The following is a 20,018-nucleotide window of genomic DNA, read 5'->3' as shown; positions in this document are numbered from 1 at the left end:
AAATTGACATAAATGTTTGTTACTGTGTGAAATGGAAACAAAGTTATAAGTGTTGTCATTCATTGTGTGTCTTTGAGATGCAGTAATTATTGTCAGATGTGTAATTGTGATATTCTTCCTAAAGTTAAATCACTGCCAAAGGACTAGATCACCACAGCAATGACGCCTCATGTCTGACCTGTCAGCCATCCCTGGACATGCCTTTTGTTAGATGTAAATACAGAATGTTTATGACACTCAGAGGCGGCAAAAGTACAGATACTTGTGTAAAAAAAGTATTTTTCTTAGGTCTCTCTTGTATTTTTTTTTTAATAAAACAATAAAAAGTGTTATACCACATTCGTTGTCATTATTCATTTAGCATGTAAGGAGGTAAGAAATGTAATAGCTTGTTTATGCTGAAATGGTAAAGGAAAGTCATTTATCATTTTCAAATTTTTATTCCAACGTGACAAAATATAAATAAACAGAAATTTGAACTGTACAGACTGTACACCTCAGTGCAAATTTTACAGGAACAATATGTAAAGCAGTACACAGAATAAACAGCAGGGCCCAAGAGTGAATGCTATTTATTGCACTGTGCTTACACCCTACTAGGGATGAAACCTGTATACTATCAATGTGGATCTGGGTAGCAGTTTCTAATTTTCCAAACACAGCAACTAGATATTACTACTCTGTGCCCAGCTCCCAGTGCCCCATATTGCCACACAACATATTGCCGGTATGCTGCATAGCAGAATTTTTTATTGCTCTCCCCTGGGTCTGGAAGATCCTCCACAGCCCGGACATCATTCCAGATCCTTCTGGCAAGTCTCAAGACCCCCTCCTGCAAAATGTACACTTCCATGTGAGGCAGCATGGAAATGCAGGAGTCGTGCTGTTGCCCACAGCACTTTCTTTCTACATCCGTGGGCATCTCATGGCAGTTTCGGCACACACACCAAGTGGGTTGACCCGGAGCTGGAGGGCCTGGTGGAGGAGCATTTCCTGATGTTAACATGTGGAGGAGATCAAACATGAGGCTTGGGTCCCTTGTCAGGCAGATCTGCAGCAACTGATGGGATTCTTCCAAGCTCAGTGTTTGAATTCTAGCCTGTAAAACAATAGTTCATCAAGAAGATTAGACTTTTTTTTTTTTTTTTTTTTTAACAGAGCTTTACTGTCCTCTAAGAGAAATTTTGTGTCCACAGTACATGCCAGGTAATCATTTATAGTTATTGGTGATGCTGAGGTCCGAAAAATATGAAACAAAAATAAAAATGCTATTACAGATAGGCTACCTGCTCATCTGCAATTCTTTGAGCTTGCAGATTCTCCACTCGCAGAATATCCTCATGTCAAAGTTGTTCTCCGGTCACAGTCCGGCTTGCTCCCCGTCCTCTACCTCGACTTCCTCGGCTTCTACCCAGTGCACCCCCTCTAGCACAGCCTCCTCTTGCTTGAGCACGACCTCAGACCTGTCCTCTTTGACCTGAAGACGTGCTTGGCTGTGGACTGTAAGTAGGATCAGAGCCAGTGCTCTCATCATGGAAGCTCTAACAAGCAAAATAACGAAGATATATAAAAACACAAAATTCACGTTTGTCAGTGATGGTAACAGAAAAAAAGTTACATTGTTAGAATGTAATTTAGCAGACGCTTTTATCCAAAGCGACATACATTTGAGAGTTGATACAACACAAAACGTGTAACGTTAGCCTAGTATTGCTAACGTAAACATAACGTGCTAGCTTGAAAGCTGCAAGTAACGTTACTAACAATAGCCATGCTTTTTTTACATTCATTATAATAATAATATAGTTTACTTACAGGTGACTGAGACAAGAGGTAGTTTGGTTGATGTCCAAAATGTGCTGAAATACTCGGCTGTCCTGTGCCCTGCAGCTGACTCCGACTGCAGGATGCGCGTTCAAGTTTGTGGGGCCGTGGCCTTTGGACGGAGCACTGACGGGAGGGGGAGGAAGGGGCGGAGCTTAGAGGAGGTGCCACTTTCAATTCTTGCTAGCTCTCCAACATTACCAACTATAGCTTTAAGCTATATTTAATGTGTGTTTTGAATCAACTATATAAATAAAGTTTGATTTGAACTAAACTTTACAGCACTTAACACAGTCTTCCACCGCCGACTATTGTTTTGGAGGTGTAATTGCAGAGTGGTACAGACACACCACCGCAGAAGTGAAAATAACGTGCAGATTTTTTTTTCAGTGGACTTCAGTGGACCAAGATTTTCTTTGGTTGACTACAGCCCTACCAGTTACTTTACAAAGTTACTCCCTGAAAAAAGTGACTCAAGTACTTTTAAAGTACTTCCAACGTTACTCCCTGAGAAAAGTAACTCAAGTATTTTTAAAGTACTTTTGAGTATTCTACATTTCCTATTGGGCAATGGACCACAGGGTGCTTAGCCTACATTTTTTTGTCTCCAAAATTAAAGTTATGGACCACTTGCCCTTCACTGAGATCCAATTCTCCCATCACAGCCATCACTTTGACCAGTAGAAACACAGAGTGATCTGCTGCCGTAGACAACTGACAACAACACCCCAGCCTTTTTAATATTTCCTTGAGGGATGTTACCACGACAGTAAAAGCAGTAAAAGGGGAAAATGATAGCGTGAAAACAGCAGAGGCACTTTGTCAACCCACTGAGTACTGTTATTAGCATCAAGCTAGCAAACAATGTTAAATCCTCACAATCGGATATAAAGTAATAACATTAACAAATATTTGCGGAGCTTTTATTCACCACAACTGCAGAGGCTACCAGCTTCATTTTAAACAGTCTACGTTATGGAAGGTCCTGGAATCAATGAAATCTCCTTGCACAGCCACAGGTAGTCAGGTGCTGGTAGGCAGCAGGAACGTGTGTAATCAGCTTGACAAACAAATCCTCCGCACGCTGACATAGACTTTACTATACTTGACAACGCTGGAACAACGCTCAAATAAAGTATAGTAAAATCTATGTCAGTGTGCGGAGGATTTGTTTGTCAAGCTGATTATAGAAGGTCCGTTATTTATTAATCCCTCTGTGTTTTTATATATTTACTTTTTATCCATTCCCGTTGTCTTTATAAAATTAACACATTGCACCGTCATTTCAAACTCAACACTTCCTGAATTTGTTTCAAATTAAAAGCCCCTTATAACTTCGGCTGAGAGAATCCCTCCATTTTCTAAATAGGCTTTTATTGTGAAACATTTGTAGGAACTTGTTGTGGAGGATACAGTAGCTTGAATATTTGCATACGGTGCTTCAAATGTAGCTCCTGCCATCTGCTGACGCTTTTAGGTGACTACAACAACATTTCCGCTGGCACATGAACAGACACAATGACTCAAATAATAGTAAAAGTAATAAAAATAGGACAAAAATAACCCAATGACATGAAAGACAACCGGGGATAATTGGTGAGTACCATCGTGTAGTGTGTAATATCTGTCAGCCAAGTCACGGCACGATTTTATGACTCCACAATCGTGTAATGTGACATAGTGACTTTCAGAACGGGCAGAAAAGTCGTGTAGTGTGTGTACCAGGCATAATGCAAGTCCTTCTGAGTCTGACCTGAGTCAGCGAGTCCTCCTCCATCTATTGAGCTGTGGGGATTTTATTGACGGTCCTGCGGAGACTCCACTGTAGACAATGGCAGCATTTCTTCTACCACGTAGCTAGCCACAAGCTTCATGACTTCTTTCAGACGGATAGGTTTAACATTATCTCCGTTATTAGAACCAAAAGACCAGTGTTCTAAAAGTAATGGAAGTAACTGATGGCTTGTTTGAAAATGTACTCAAGTATCTGATTACTCAAACAGCAAACTAACACATTAGGTTACTCGTTACTGCAAAAAGTAATCAAAGTACTCTAACGCATTACTTTGTAACACGTTATACCCAACTCTGGTTAGTGCCCATGGCATCATGGCGAACTTGCACATCTGTGAAGGCACCATGAATGCTGAAAGGTACATACAGGTTTTGGAGCAGCATATGCTGCCATCCAGATGATGTCTTTTTCAGGGACATTCCTGCTTATTCCAGTGAGACAATGAGACACATTCTGCACGTATTCCAACAGCACAAAATATGACAACAGAGACGCCAGACTGTGTAGCAACTGAAGCTGAAAATGGTAAAGAATTTCACTTTCAAAACTTCAACAGTTTGTGTCCTCAGTTCCCACTTATTGAGTGTTGTTAAAAGAAAAGGCGATGTCACACAGTGGTAAACATGTCTCTGTTTCAACTTTTTTAGAATGTGTGGCAGGCATCAAATTTAGAATGAGTGTATGTTTACAAAAAAAACAATAAGATTTATCAGTTTGAACATTAAAAATCTGGTCCTTGGACTGTGTTCAATTAAATATAGGTCAAAGGGATTTGCAAATCATTGCATTCTGGTTTTATTTATGTTTTACACAATGTCCTAACTATTTTTGTAGAATCAGGGTTGTACATGCAGTCAATTGACCAATTGTTAATCTTAAAATATTGATTGGAGCTACTTTAATTGATTGTCTTTTGTTTAAACAACCATTTATCTACACTATAATTATAACAAAAGCTCTATTTACTTGAGTACATTGGAATCAGTTTGCAGTGATTGACTAATCAGCTAACAGAGGAATAATTTAAGCGCTAAAAATCCATCATAAAGTAATTTCCTGCAAGATATGTTTTTGAGAGCACATCAGCTGTATTTGCTGATAAAGATCACTGTAGAGTTTTGTTATAAAAATGAACACATGCAGTGTTTTACAAGCCATGAATCATAGAGTTTCTACTCACTATCTCTGTCCATAGTAATTTGGTTACTTTCCACCCAGGCAGAGCTCTCTGTCCCCAGCTGCGCCCGCACTCTGCCTCTATACTTTCCGTACTCAAATACGGAGATGTTAGGGCACATTGTGAAGTCACATTCAAGCGTGGAGATGTTCACACAGCCCACTTTGTAGTCTGTGAATGTGGATCTGTGGACAAAATACAGTGCTGGTTTTACAGATTTGCTAGAGGTGATGAAAAGGTAGAAACAGAATGGTAGTGACCAAACCTCTGAAGCTGACGGTGGGCTTGACAGCAACACAGTGTGTGTGTGTGTGTGTGTGTGTGTGTGTGTGTGTGTTTGACAGCGTGCTTCTGTGTGTAAATAATTTTCAGACAAAGCTAGCAGTACACCATGCTGTCAAATAAAGATTTAATCATCACATCAACACAAATTATAACCTTAATTGCGGCTATGACTACCATGTTAGCAAAGAGATGCCTATCTAAACATAGAATAGAACAGAATAGACTTTATTGTCAATGCACAAGAAGTACAACTAAATTTGCTGTGCCATGCCTGAAATAGAAAAAATAGAAAACAGACAATAATAAATACACAACACATACACGTACACATGTACAGTCATTCCAATCAATAAATATAAAAAATAACATTAAAAGCAGTATTGCACAAGTGGACCCATTATTGCATGTTTGAGTTAAGCTGAATGATTCTCAATATAATTCACGACACAATTACGCAGTGTTTGATTTTGTTCAGAACATCCAGCTGTCACAGAGCATAAACATAAGCATTCATTTTAAATCAAGTTTGTGTACACCTGATAAATCTAAGCCCAGTTTTCACTTTTTTTTTATGCCTCTGCACTGGTTAGCTATGGCTGGAGCATTATGTTTTCGGGCTGTCTGTCTGTCCTGTCCTTGTGAACACAATATCTCAAGGATGCCTCAAGGGAATTTGGCACAACTGTCCACTGGGACTTAATGTTGAGCTGATTTTGGTGGCCAAAGGTCGAAGGTCAAAAGTCAAGTCTATATATCCTCATCTGTCTCATTGTCGTGAATGTGGTATTGGGAGAAGGAGGAATTTCTTCAAAATTGGCACAGATGTCCTCTTGGACTTGTAGAGGAACAGCCTCTCTGGACTTCCCCTGAACCAGCATTATCAATGAACAAGACACACCAGACCACCGGGGGTCAAATGTTTAGGATTCACCCCTGTATTACCCTGACTAGACAAAAACTTCTTTCAGCCATCCTTAGGCCAAAACGAGGTAGAAAGTCACTTGGGATCCCTCAAGTTTCAGATGCCATCCTAAAGTATCCAGCCTTGGGGCAAAACGCAGTGATGAACGACCCACTAGTTGTCGTGAGACAATGCTTCTTTGCTCTGCCACATCCTGTCCATTCGCATTGCCCCGGGAGAAATCACGCCCTCTCCTCTCTTACCAAATGTTTCTGTGTGACAAAATTGAAATGTCTGTTGGAAGTGAAATTATACATTTCATCCCTATTATGTGTTTGGAGTTGTAGAAATATAATTGGGATTTGTTAATCAACCTGTTTTCATGAATATGTGCTTTCTCATTTTGTTTTTCATTATATGTTGCAACTATAGGTTGTTTTCAATTGTATTCATTTTAATTGGATGTTAAGAACCGATTTTGACCATAATGAGAAGAGTATGTGCCTATCGCGCGTAACATGTCAAAGTATATGTCAAAGAGATTCACATATATATATATATATATATATATATATACTTTTTTTTTTTTTTTTTTTTTTTTTAAAACGCTGCTGCGTGACGTCACCGCATTGTAATTTGAGCCGAGGCGAGCAAGCCGGGGCAAGCAGGCGAGCGAGTGAGCGAGCAGCGTGGAGCTGGAGCAGCAAGTGGAGCAGGAGTCTGGCGACAGAGAGAGATAAAGGAGAGAAAGAGAGCGAGAGACAGGAGCAGAGAGAGAATGGCAGCTGCTGCAACCATCACCACGCCGCAGCTCGTTGATAAATCAGGTGCGCAAAGTGCTATATGGAATTACTTCGGCTTGAAAACAAATGAGGACGGTGAAGCCATTAACAGCGATGCACCACTGTGCAAACGGTGTTATAAAACATGTGTGGCCAAGGGTGGAAACACTTCCAACTTGGCAAAACACTTGAAGGACAAGCACCCAGACCTGCACAAGGAGTTTAGAGAACGACAGGTAGTAACTTATATACCCATGAAAAAAAGCCACATTCAGTGCTAAAAGCAAGCAACGCCAGCCCCCTTCACTCTCCACAAAAGTAGCTCTGGAAAAAAATTTAAGCTGCATTGCAATTACCACTTTCTCTGGTTTAAATAGCCTATTTATATTATTTTATTTTATATTATATTTATATTCTCACAGTGATTTTTAAACTTTTTGCCATACATGTAGACATCCTGATTAACAATAAATTTAAAGTGGCCCCTTAATTTTTTTTTTCCAGAGCTGTAAATGCACACATGCATGATCTTTATGAAGTAACAAACTTTTACATACACATTTAGCCATTTTATATGTTATAAAGACTACAGCGTAGTAACATACCATTTAAAGACACTGGTCCTAATTAAGACTATAAGGCTATATCTAATGAAAATATTTTTTTAGGTTATGTAACGTAATTAAGGCCTCAGCTTGTATGACAAATATATCACCTTCATTTTATTTTTTGATGACAAAGGTCTGGTGCTTCTGGTACAGAGAGAGTGACCCCACCCAGTGCCCCCACTCAGAGGCAACCAACCTTTCAAGCTGTTTTTGAGCAGCATGCAAAATACTCCAAAGACTCCAAAGATGCTAAAAGGCTCAACAGAGCAGTTGCAGAATTCATCTGCATGGATCAAGTGCCAGTACATACGGTTGAAAAGGCTGGGTTCAGAAACCTTGCTCAGCAGCTGGACAAACGATATGACCTTCCCTCAAGGAATTTCTTCATGTACACAGAAATTCCCAAAATATATGAGGAAACAAGATCAATAATTAGTGCACAGCTGGCAGACAACCCATTCTTCTCCTGCACTACAGACATCTGGACAAGCAGAGCTGTGAGTTCATACATGGCTGTAACTCTGCAGTTCATTACAGCATCCTGGGAAATGCAGTCCTGGTGCATAGGATGCTCTGCATTGCAGTCTGACCACACAGCAGACACTCTGAAAGAGGTCCTGGAAGATGTCATCATGGACTCCTGGGGCCTTGATATGGCAAAAATGTCTGGAATTACAACAGACAATGCTACCAACAACCACAAAGCATTTTCCAACTACCTCTGGATTCCCTGTTTTGGCCACAATTTGCATTTGGCAGTCAAGAAAGCCATCGAAATTGATCGCGTGGCAAACTGTCTGTCCCGGCTACGTAAGACAGTGTCAGGCTTCTCCAGATCAAATAAAATGTCAAGACAGCTGAAGGACAAACAAAAATCTTTAAAGCTGCCACAACATAAGCTGATTCATGATGAGCCTACATGATGGGGATCCACCTATGGTATGGTGGAACGCTTTTGTGAGCAGCAAGCATCAGCAGCAAGCAGTCTGTGCTGTTCTGGCTGATGACAGAAAAAAATGGTACCTCATACCCAAAGACACAGACATGACAACTTTGGAAATAGTGAGGGATGTCCTGGCTCCACTCAGTGATTTCACAGATGCCCTTAGTGGAGAGAAGGAAACAACTCTCTCATCAGTCCTGCCACTGTGGAAAATTAAAACCTGGCTGAAAGATGAGGAAGGTGACAGTCCACTGGCACTGGAAATGAAGGAGAAATATAGAGAAGACTTTGAAAAGAGATATGATGACCACAATATTAAGATGGGACTGAACATCTCCACCTACCTAGACCCAAGATTTAAAAGCACATTTGTTACAATGGAAGAGGAAGTTAAAGGGGAACTGCTCCTAAAAGCTCACAGAGTTCTGCCTCCAGGGCAGCAGAGGGCAGAGCAACGAGAAGACTCAGACTCAGAGCACCAACCAGCAGGTGCTGTAGCAAAAAAAAAAAAAAAAGAAGTGATCTAAAAAGCCTGCTCTGCACAATCACCTCCGAAAAGAGGGGGGCTGACACTTTAACAAGACAAGATTCGTCCACACTGACAACACCTGAACAGTGACTGACTATGAACAGTTAAGAGAGATAAGTGCTGCACAGGACCCTCTGGCCTGGTGGGGTCAACATGAGGCTGATCTGCCCATCCTTGCTCAGTTTGCAAGACAACATATGTGCATTCCAGCATCAAGCTGTGCATCACAACGTGTCTTCAGCACATCTGGAAATATCTGTAGTCCAAGGCGTTCTAGATTGAGCGAGGAACACCTAGACATTCTTGTTTTCTTGGCCAAGAATCTCAACAAGACAAAAAGCCTGAGAGACTCTACACCAGAATCAACCACCTAATAGTAGGCAAGGGAGGGAGTAGGGAGAAGGGGACATAATGTTAAGAGAAAAGCAAGAGATTTTGCTGCTACAGTTGCTAAGCTTATTTTAATTTCATTTTATTTGTTCTCATTGTTCTAACTTAATCATTTTTATTTATTCACACTGACTGTTCTAAAATTGTTTTTTGAGTGCAATAAGAAAAGCCCAGTATTTTGAATTGTATTTTATTACACACTGTTCTAAAATTGTTTTGAGTGCAATAAGAAAAGCCTAGTATTTTGAATCGTATTTTATTACACACTGTTCTAAGATTGTTTTGAGTGCAATAAGAAAATGTTAGTGTTTTGAATCATATTTTATTTTTTATTTTATTTATTTTAAAATTGTGTTGTCTGTGCATTAGAAAAGCCTGTCTTTGTGGTATTTTTTTTATTTACTGATGCATACTGTTATAGTTCTAAGATTTTCTATTAAAATAAAGTCAATAATGACATTTTTTGTGTTCTCTTTTTATTTGGAAAAGTATCGAAAAGTATCGAAAAGTATCGGAATACATGTTGGTACCGGTACCGATACCAAAATGTTGGTATCGTGACAACACTAATATATATATATGATCTGGTATAATAAGAAACATTAACTTTCTTTTGAAATAAAGTAATCAGCCTGTTTTACAACTAAGAAGACCACCTTATCAGATCCGCTCACTTTGGCCGGTTAAAAACGTGCGCTTTGGTGCACTCGCTCTCTTGTGTGTTTCTCTCTCTTGTATTTCTGCTCTCTTGTTTCCTCTTGTTTCCTCTTTCTTGTCTCGCTCTCTTGTGCTCTTCTTCTTGTTTTTTTCTTTTGTTTCTTCTTTTTTGTATCTTAGCCTCTTTCATATTTACGTTTGTTACGCTTTTATACACTCACGATCAAATTTATTTGAAACTTTTAAGCTTTGCTTATCCAGTTTTCATTTATCTCCAGTGTTTTCAACATTTTTATGCGTGTTAATAATAACGTTGATAACAATATCGAACAGCCAGCGATGTTGTTTTCACCATTATTATAAGTGAGTAATTATAACAAAGTAGACAAGTGCCCTTTTCGACCTGCCTCTTCAACCAAAGATTCATCAAAACCAGTGGCTGCCAGCCACTTGCCACAGTGGTTCTCATGCCAAAGCCAAAGGCTTTTTGCAGTGTTAGGAAATCGACGCTGGGGACACCCACAAGACTTCACAGGCTCAACCGCTCCCCCCTCCACAGTGCTGGAAAATCTGGGAGTTGCAAAGTGAAAGTTCGGGGCCCCAGGAGAAACGTCTGCATGATTCGCTGCTAAGAAGGGAGGTAACGAGCTCCCCTCACAGGTGACCCTCTGGGCAGTGGTGAGAGCTGATGTCAATTTGGAGATTTAACTTTTTTATATTTAATTAATTAAGATTCCTTAGATAAATATTTTGCGCATTTCTGCATTCCCAAGTTATCGTAACATACTCTCACTATCGCCAAATTAAATAACTCATATGAGTGTTACTTCTTGTTTTAATCAATTTATACATACTGTTGATTTTGTGTTATTTAATATTATCCTCATTCATTTATTCAGTTGTTACCCATTTAGCTTATATAAATTTTCATTTACCGCCAAGTCGTTGTCTGTGGATATTTCTTTTGAGTAGGAATTAAGATCACTGTATGGAGAATTCATACCCAGATATTGAGATTGATTCATTATTGATAAGTGTGCTGACGAATTAATAATTGGTTTACAGAGTTATTAATTTGATTAGTCGCTTCCCTCATTAGGAGGGTGGTGACCCAAACTTTGTCACGAGTGCAAACATTCTCAAAAAGTAATTTCTCCTACAGACTAAACAATGAACTGAGTGGATTTTGGTGGTCAAAAGCCATCTTATGAATGTAATACCTCAAGAACAGCTTCAGGGAATATCTTCAAATTTGGCACAAATGTTCACTTGGACTGAAGGATTTTAGAATTGTGTGATCATAAATCATGGGCCACTGAGCAACTCTGTTGCTCAGTGGCCCATGATGCTAAAATGGTATAACTGCCATGTAAACAATGACCAGGATGATCTGCACTTCTTCCATACTGTGCAGCCCATAGAGCAGGCACACTAGAGACTTACAGCAGCCGAGCGCTACCAAGTGCAGCAGAGTGTTTTACTTCCACCAGCTGAATGGCTGACTTCCAGTTCAGCGCTCCACTAACTTGAATAAGGATCAAATGATTTAATCTTGCGGCTCTTCTAGACTTTCAAAATGTTATCAGACCAAATCAATCAAATACTCATTGTAAAACAAATCATTTCGTGGGGGTGGTGTCACTCAAAAAAAAATTTTTATTCATTGATTAGCTGACGTCTCTTCCCAGTGAGTATACCTCGGTATACCAATTCAGTGAGAAAAAGTATTTTTGGGCCACAGGACATCACGACGGACCCCAGAAATTGCAGTACCACTGTAGTTCAGCTCAGCACACTAGAGGAAAAACTGAGGGGAGGAAAGTAAAGAAAGAGCTTAAGCAAAGAAAGTTCGCTCCTTGGTATAACTCTCAAACCCGTAAGTTAAAATAAATATCACGAAAATCTGAAAGGAACTGGCAATTAACCAAACTGGAAGAATGTCATTTAATCTGGGCAGACAGTCTCAAAACGTATAAGAGGGGCTTCCGCAATGCCAGAGCAAACTATTACTCAGCTTTAATAGAAGAAAATAAGAATAATCCCAGGTTTCTTTTCAGCACTGTAGCCAGGCTGACTGAGAGTCACAGCTCTACTGAGCCTTGTATTCCTTTAGCCCTTAGCAGTAATGATTTTATGAGCTTTTTTAATGACAAAATTCTAACTATTAGAGGCAAAATTCATGACCTCCTGTCCTCAGATAGTACCTATCTGCCCTCAAACACAACTGTAAGACCTAATATATATTTAGATTGCTTCTCCCCAATTTCTCTTCAACAACTGACCACAGTGATTTCTTCATCTAAATCATTAACGTGTCTCTTAGACCCCATCCCAACTAGGCTACTTAAGGAAGTCTTACCTTTAGTTAACACTCATATATTAGATATGATCAATCTATCCTTATTAACAGGCTATGTACCACAGTCTTTTAGCTGTAATTAAACCTCCTAAAAAAGTCCACCCTGGGTCCAGAGGTGTTAGCCAACTATAGACCAATATCTAATCTTCCCTTTCTTTCAAAGATCCTTGAGAAAATAGTTGCAGTGCAGCTGTGTGATTTTCTCCATGATAATAATTTATTTGAGGAATTTCAGTCAGGATTTAGAGTGCATCATAGCACTGAGACAGCACTAGTTAAAATTACAAATGATCTTCTGATTGCTTCAGACAAAGGACTCGTCTCTGTACTTGTTTTATGAGATCTTAGTGCAGCATTTGACACAACTGACCATCAAATTCTGCTACAAAGACTGGAACACTTAATTGGCCTAAAAGGTTCTGCACTAAGCTGGTTTAAATCTGATTTATCTGATCATTTTCAGTTTGTTCACGTTCATGATGAATCATCCTTACGTACTAAAGTTTGTTTTGGAGTTCCGCAAGGTTCTGTGCTCGGACCAGTCCTATTTACTAGGGGTGTAAAGATTCATTGATTACATCGATGCATCGATTTATTTTCCTACAATCTAAATGCATTGATAGAGCCTTGGCAAGTTGTCCCTCACTGATGACGATATCGCTGTGAAATCGATTTACAAGGTCAAAAATCGATTATATCGATTACTAAGCATTTGTGCATTGTATTTAAGCACGACAACATTATATACATGTATTTTTATCACTTCTAATCGTAAAGTTGCTCGATTTGCTTCACTCTCCCTGAGTGTGACGTCATCGGCATGTGCCGGTAGTGCCGACTCAAAACAAAACGAAGCATGGCTAACAGCAAAGAGGAGGCGGACGAGCTGGAGATTTTCAAGCTGAATTTGAAGTTGAGTGTGTGGAAACACTTTGGTTTCTGCAAAAAAGGAGGTGTTCTGGACAAGTCGGTGGCTGTCTGTCGAATGTATACTGACTGAGTAAAATGACAGAGAAGAAGCAGGGAAAACTACTGTCCATTCAACCTGATAGGTAAGGTTGCACTTTATTTTTGTATATTATTGTACTCCTTTTATACTGAGTAAAATGACAGAAGTAGCAGGGAAACCTACTGTCCATTCAACCTAATAGGTTGCACTTTATTTTTGTGTATTATTGTACTCCTCTTATACTGATTGAAAATCACAAGAGAAGTAGCAGGGAAACCTACTGTTCAGTTGTAATTCAGCCTGGAGGAATGTTGATCACACTTTTTGATCAGCAAGTTCTGAACTTGTGATAATTATAGTATTTAATAAAAGGTGAATGTTTTGCCATTAATCGTTGTGTTTACTTATTTATATTCAAAATTAATTAATCCCTGATTCTCTTTCAAGAAAAAACTCCCCTGCACTGTCCACAGTATTCAGGTATGTATTTCACAGTCACACTGGTTCAGTTTTTGGCAAAACAAAAAAAGTCACTGAATCGATTTCTAGCCCTTGAATCAAATCGAATCGTATCATTCTAGATGAGCCAAATATCGTCCTTCAATCGAATCGGAACCATGGAAAATGATATGAATTGAATCGTTGTAAAATGAATCGTTACACCCCTACTATTTACTGTATATATGCTTCCTTTAGGTAAAATCATTAGAAATCACTCTGTAAATTTTCATTGTTATGCGGATGATACACAGTTGTATTTATCGATGAAGCCAGAAGAAAGTAATCAATTAACTAAACTTCATAATTGCCTTAAAGACATAAAAACCTGGATGAGCACCAATTTCTTTATGTTAAATTCAGACAAAACTGAAGTTATTGATCTTGGCCCTAAACAACTCAGGGACTCTTTATCTGATGACATAGTTTCTCTAGGCATTGCTCTGGCCTCTAGCACTACCATAAGAAACCTCGGAGTAATATTTGATCGAGATTTGTCTTTTAATTCTCATTTAAAACAAACCTCACAGACTGCATTTTTTCATCTGCGTAATATTGCGAAAATTAGGCCTATCCTGACCTGAAAAAATGCAGAAAAATTGGTCCACACTTTTATTACCTCTAGGCTGGATTATTGTTAACTCCCTATTATCAGGTAGCTCTAGTACGTCTTTAAAAACTCTCCAGCTAATTCAGAATGCAGCGGCATGTGTATTAACAGGAACTAAGAAACAAGATCATATTTCTCCTGTTTTAGCTTCTCTGCACTGGCTCCCTGTAAAATCCAGAATTGAATTTAAAATCCTGCTGTTAACTTATAAAGCTCTAAATGGTCAGGCTCCGTCATATCTTAGAGAGCTCATAGTGCCATATTATCCCACCAGAACACTGCGCTCTGAGAATGCAGGGTTACTCGTGGTCCCTAAAGTCTCCAAAAGTAGATCAAGAGCCAGAGCCTTCAGCTATCAGGCTCCTCTCCTGTGGAATCATCTTCCTGTTGTGGTCCGGGAGGCAGACACCGTCTCCACATTTAAGACTAAACTTAAGACTTTCCTCTTTGATAAAGCTTATAGTTAGGGTCAGCTCAAGCTTGGCTTGTACCAGCCCCTAGTTAGGCTGACTTAGGCCTAGTCTGCCAGGGGACATCCCATAATACACCAGGCACCTTCTCTCCTTCTCTCTCTCTCTCTCTCTCTCGTGTCCTATTACTGCATCTTGCTAACTCGGCCATTCCGGATGTCACTAACTCGGCTTCTTCTCCGGAGCGTATGTGCTCCACTGTCTCTCAGGTTAACTCGTATTGCAGCGTATACACATATGATTATTGTCACACATGTATACTATCAGATATTAATATATTATTATTAATTATAATATTACTTTCATTAATGCTATTGTAAGCTACTGCCATTACCGCCTATCCTGCATCTCTCTCTGTCTCTGTCTCTCTCTCTCTCTGTCTCATTGTGTCATACAGTTTACTGTTAATTTATTATGTTGATCTGTTCTGTACGACGTCTATTGCTCGTCTGTCCGTCCTGGAAGAGGGATCCCTCCTCAGTTGCTCCTCCTGAGGTTTCTACCGTATTTTTTTCCCCGTTAAAGGTTTTTTTTGGGGGAGTTTTTCCTTATCCGCTGTGAGGGTCCAAAGGACAGAGGGATGTCGTATGCTGTAAAGCCCTGTGAGGCAAATTGTGATTTGTGATATTGGGCTTTATAAATAAAACTGATTGACTGATTGATTGATTTACTTGCATCCAGAACATGCAACTACGAATCAGCATGGTAGATGAAACTTCTGATTTTCTCGTAACTGGTCTGATCACAGCACTTCAGAGAAACGGAACAGCATGAATGATGAAGCAAAAAAAGTCTATTCATATGCAAAATAGCATGTAACTGGCCCACAGCTACTGAGTGCTTACCAGAAGAGTGGAATTTCCAAGTACTAGTGGACGAGCAAAACTTTGCTTTTGCTTTTAGTTGTGTAAATTCACACTGTGTCTATACTCTTGGCTTTACACAGCTCACCAGTTTCAGAATTTTAACAGTAAAAGAAGATTCAATCTCTTTCAAATAAATGCTGACCCTCATCCCTGGATATTTCTTCACAGGTTTCATAAGATGTGGATATAATTATCTGCTGCCTTTGTCTCATATGATAGTAAACTGGGTTTCATACTGGACAAAAACAAACAATTTGAATATAAAAACTGCACTGTCTCAGGGTCTAACAACTTGTGATGGTCGTTTTTTTATATTTTCTGATGTTTTCTGATAAATTGATCAATCTAATAATCAATAATGAAAATAATCCATAGTTGCAAATCTAGAAATCAGCTGTAGTTTTAACCTTAACAGTCTTTGATGGCTGTGCAGTAATAACAGACTGACAAAGAAGCCAGTGTTTGCAGAACCACAGAGGATTTTATTGGTGCTAAGAGTGGTGCTGACTCACTTGTACTCAGTTGTGTAGATCAGGCTGCTGGCTGGCTGTTCAGGTGAATCCCACCGCAGCACCAGGTTCAGGTTATAGGAGGTCAAGTGGACATTTGTGGGTGTGCTGAGGACTCCTGATACCACTGCACAGGCCAAACCCAAATATGGTAAAAAGTTAGTAGGATCACAGGTCCACTCAGGAATGGATATAACAGTCAGTTTTTTTAATAATACAAAACATGTCATGAGCTGAGCAACTGTACTTGAAGGTTTTCTATTGAAAAAAACCCATATTAACGACAGGCTCTTTTGTCTTTGCGATCATCATTGTTGTGTGGTGATCATAATGTTGCATATTTTATCGGCTCATCATTTTGTTCTAATTATGTTTCCATTAAAGCCACAAAAAACCTGTATTTTTGTTCCCCAACTTCATTTATTGGTTTTTATTACATGTTTACAAAATTCAGCTACACTTATTCATTCAGTGAACACTCATTATTTGTGAACTGACCCCTCCCAATGGTACTAGGGTGACCATATTTTGATTTCCAAAAAAGAGGACACTCGGCCGACCACGACATAGCCTACTTAAATGATACTCGCAGTTTACTCAAAGATGCCTTATAATTTTAATATATTTAAAATTTATATGTATGGATAGAAAATTCAATTATATTACAAAATAATATCTCTCAGAGACAGAAATTCAGATAGGCCCCAATAGGGGACACATACACACACTAGAGTGTAGCGATCTGAGCCTGACGGTACCCGAGGGGTCGGGCCGGGTTTGGTCAAAAATGTAGCCTAGCTATGAATTGTATTCGGGTCCGGGTCGGATTCAGTCAGCTTTCAGTGAAAATGTAGTGTAAAAATAAATAAAATCCTATTGTCTGTCCTGTTTATTGCTTGGGCACTGTTATTTACGTGACAACACCTGAACATAACACACACAGACACACATTGGCTGTTTGTTTCTACCTCTCCCCTCGCTGGAAGTCTCGGACATCCAGCTGCCCACCTCTGCCTTGATTAAACGCTGAAAATAAAATAAAAGAGGGAGACAGGTTTTTCCTATTTTATCTTATTTTGTTATATTTCTCCCTCTCCTTTCACTGGAAGCGTCAGACTCCCGCCGCCTGCTCCCGCCGCCCGCTCCCGTCTCAAACACAGAGGTTTCCCTCTCCGCTGAGCACCCACAGCGCACGCCCGGCCTGTTAAATAGCCTGTAACCATAACAACTGTGTGACACAAACTCAGTGCTTTGGTCATTAAATAATGTCGGGCTCAGTTCGGGTTCTGACAGAAATATGCGCCTGTGCCACACTCTTAACACACACACAAACACACGGAAAACCAGACATTATCATCAGTTTATAAAAACCCCCCGGAAGCCCTGGACGGGATGTGAAAAGTGGACGTATCTGGGAAAAAGAGGACATTTGGTCAGCCTAATTATGGTACACACCCAGTGTAGAGCAAAACAAAAAGTACAGGGCAGAAAAGTACAGGGAAAATAAAGACGAAGAAGAAGAAGAAGAAGAAGAAGAAGAAGAAGAAGAAGAAGAAGAAGAAAAGCTCAACATAACAATGAGTCAAAGCAAGCAAGACAATTATATTCAGTCCAAAGCAATGACAGGTCATGGTATTAACATATGTCAGAGAGGGATTCCATGTCTTTTCAAATGCATTATAAGTGCCAGATAAGGTCAGCCTGCTTTTTTCAAGTTTAAGAAAATGCAGTACCTCCTTAATCCAGCCCGTGTGGGTAGGCAGGACTGATGATTTCCACTTTAACAATATCAGTCTCCTAGCTAACACAGTTGTAAATGCTATTATGTTCTTATTACTCCCCATCCACCTCATATAGTGTGGCAAAAATCTCAGTAATAGTAGTGGTAAACAGTAAATGTAATCAAGAAATCCTAATGACAAAACAGTGGCATCATTAGGCCTGGGCGTTTGAGGCTAGGGCCTGTAATGTTTTATGAGTAGCCCCAGGTCTACATATATAGGCTATAGGCCTATATAATAATACTAATACTAATACTAATACTACTAATAATGATGATGATGATAATAATAATAATAATAATAATAATAATGATGATGATGATGATGATAACAATGAAGAGCCCCAAATGTACTCATTACATGTATTACAGGCCCTGAATCTTTAAACTAACCAAAGCTGACAAATAAATGTGGTGCAGTATAAAGTACAATATTTCCCTCTAAGATGTTAAGGAGTAGAAGTATACAGTAGCATAAAATGGAGACACTCAAGTTAAGTACAAGTACCTCAAAATTGTTCTTTGGTACACTACTTGAGTAAACATGCTTAGTTACTTTCCACCACTGTTAACATAAATAAATGTAAAAACTATTGTTACATCTGTAGTCAATAAATGTTTAATGGTAGCAGTTGCGAAGTACTCGCTTTTTTAAAGATTATTATTTTTTGGCATTTTGCCTTTATTGGACAGGACAGACTAAGAGTGACAGGGGGAGAGAGACAGGCTGCAAAAGGTCATGGGCTGGAATCAATCCTGTGGCCGCTGCGCCAAGGACACAGCCTTTGTACACTGGGCATGTCCTTGACTAGGTGAGCTAGTGGGTACCCTGCAAAATTCTCTTTCTGCTCAATACCAATACAAATAATTAACAACTACTAGGCTAATACTTTTTACATGACAATTCACAGTTGACCTGGAAACAGTATCTTAAGTACATATTTACTTTTTTTAATGATTAAGATGTGTACTTTAAATGTAAATAATGTTCCAGAATGCATAAAAAAAAAGCGTCAAAACGGAGAATGAGCTACAGAGGTCCAGACTTAGCCCCAAATGTCTTCAAATCCCAGAAACGCCCTTCTGTACTTAAGAAAAAAAAACTTTACAACTAACAGCTCCATATTTGATGTACTTGGCTGGGGTCGTCCTTCTTAAATGGAAGATGGTTCCTCGTAAGCTGTAGTTACAGTAATAAGCCCAGCACACATTCTGTATGATTAACAATCAAGTGACAAAGCTGAATTATGTTTACCTCTGGATCCGCATAGTGTTGAAAACGTCAGGGCAAAGGCACAAATAGAGGCTGACATGTTATCCGCAAGTCTCTTCTGTCAGTTTAAAAAATAATTTAGCTGAGCACTGTGGGTGACCGAGTCTGTTTCATATCTCATGTCTGTATTTCCTGTTATCATTCAACAGGGGGGGGAGTCCGCGGAAACGAAACTCACTACTGCACAGAAACGTCTGCGGCTTCAGGGAATCAGCCTATCGGTGACCGTTGAAAAAAAGAGGCACTCGTGTTGTCGTGTAAACAAGACTGCTTTTCAAATATAAAAAGTAGGCTCGTTCGAGATGAGCCAGGCCTGCGCAGATTCTATCACCGGCGATCGGCGCACAATGCATGTTTTGTGTCCGACTTCATTCCGACTTGCTCTGACGTATTACAAAAGTGGACGGTGATAAAATCGCGAAAGCGAGGTAGTGATGGTGAAATCGTAGCTTCATGAAGCAGTGAACCACCTTGACACAATTCAAGAATGACACACAAGGCTCTTTCGCGATGAACTGCGCCTCGTCTGCAAAGTGGACGAGAAGGCGGTTGCAGCAGGGGGCGGTGACAAAAAGTCAAGTCGGACAGTTTCCCGACAATGTACAGCAGCCTTCAGTCCGTACAGGAAGTCACAGAAACACAAGGCTACATCCTGTCCCATATGATGTCGATTTATTAAAATGTTACCAGACCCATCTATCAGTTTGTTTTCAGTCTCCAGTTGTTTTAATTACAATAGATTGATTTATTAAAATGCTTTACAGGCGATCTGTAATTTATTTTCATGGTTCACCCTCCCTTTTACATTAATTT

General features: G+C 39.5%; 1 protein-coding gene and 1 long non-coding RNA gene across 2 annotated transcripts in view; both read right to left on the bottom strand.

Annotated features, from left to right (window-relative positions):
• Positions 1–19,788, bottom strand: part of LOC125900098 (interleukin-10 receptor subunit beta-like) — a 67,425-nt gene extending 47,637 nt beyond the window's left edge. The window contains exons 1-3 of the mRNA XM_049594877.1: positions 19,188–19,788; positions 16,156–16,279; positions 4,800–4,981 (exon numbers count right to left, since the gene is read on the bottom strand). Coding sequence (XP_049450834.1) covers positions 4,800–4,981; positions 16,156–16,279; positions 19,188–19,245 — 364 coding nt within the window. The 5' untranslated portion in view covers positions 19,246–19,788. The remainder of the gene's footprint in view (positions 1–4,799; positions 4,982–16,155; positions 16,280–19,187) is intronic.
• Positions 375–4,793, bottom strand: LOC125900122 (uncharacterized). Its single transcript, XR_007450813.1, has 3 exons — positions 1,816–4,793; positions 1,287–1,541; positions 375–1,099 (listed from the first exon to the last, which is right to left on the bottom strand). It is a non-coding gene; the product is annotated as an uncharacterized LOC125900122 (long non-coding RNA).
• Positions 19,789–20,018: the final 230 nt, after the last annotated feature.

This window comes from Epinephelus fuscoguttatus, linkage group LG13 (assembly GCF_011397635.1).
Source record: "Epinephelus fuscoguttatus linkage group LG13, E.fuscoguttatus.final_Chr_v1".
In the NCBI taxonomy this organism is placed as follows: domain Eukaryota; kingdom Metazoa; phylum Chordata; class Actinopteri; order Perciformes; family Serranidae; genus Epinephelus; species Epinephelus fuscoguttatus.
This window is presented reverse-complemented; position numbering and strand designations above follow the sequence as displayed.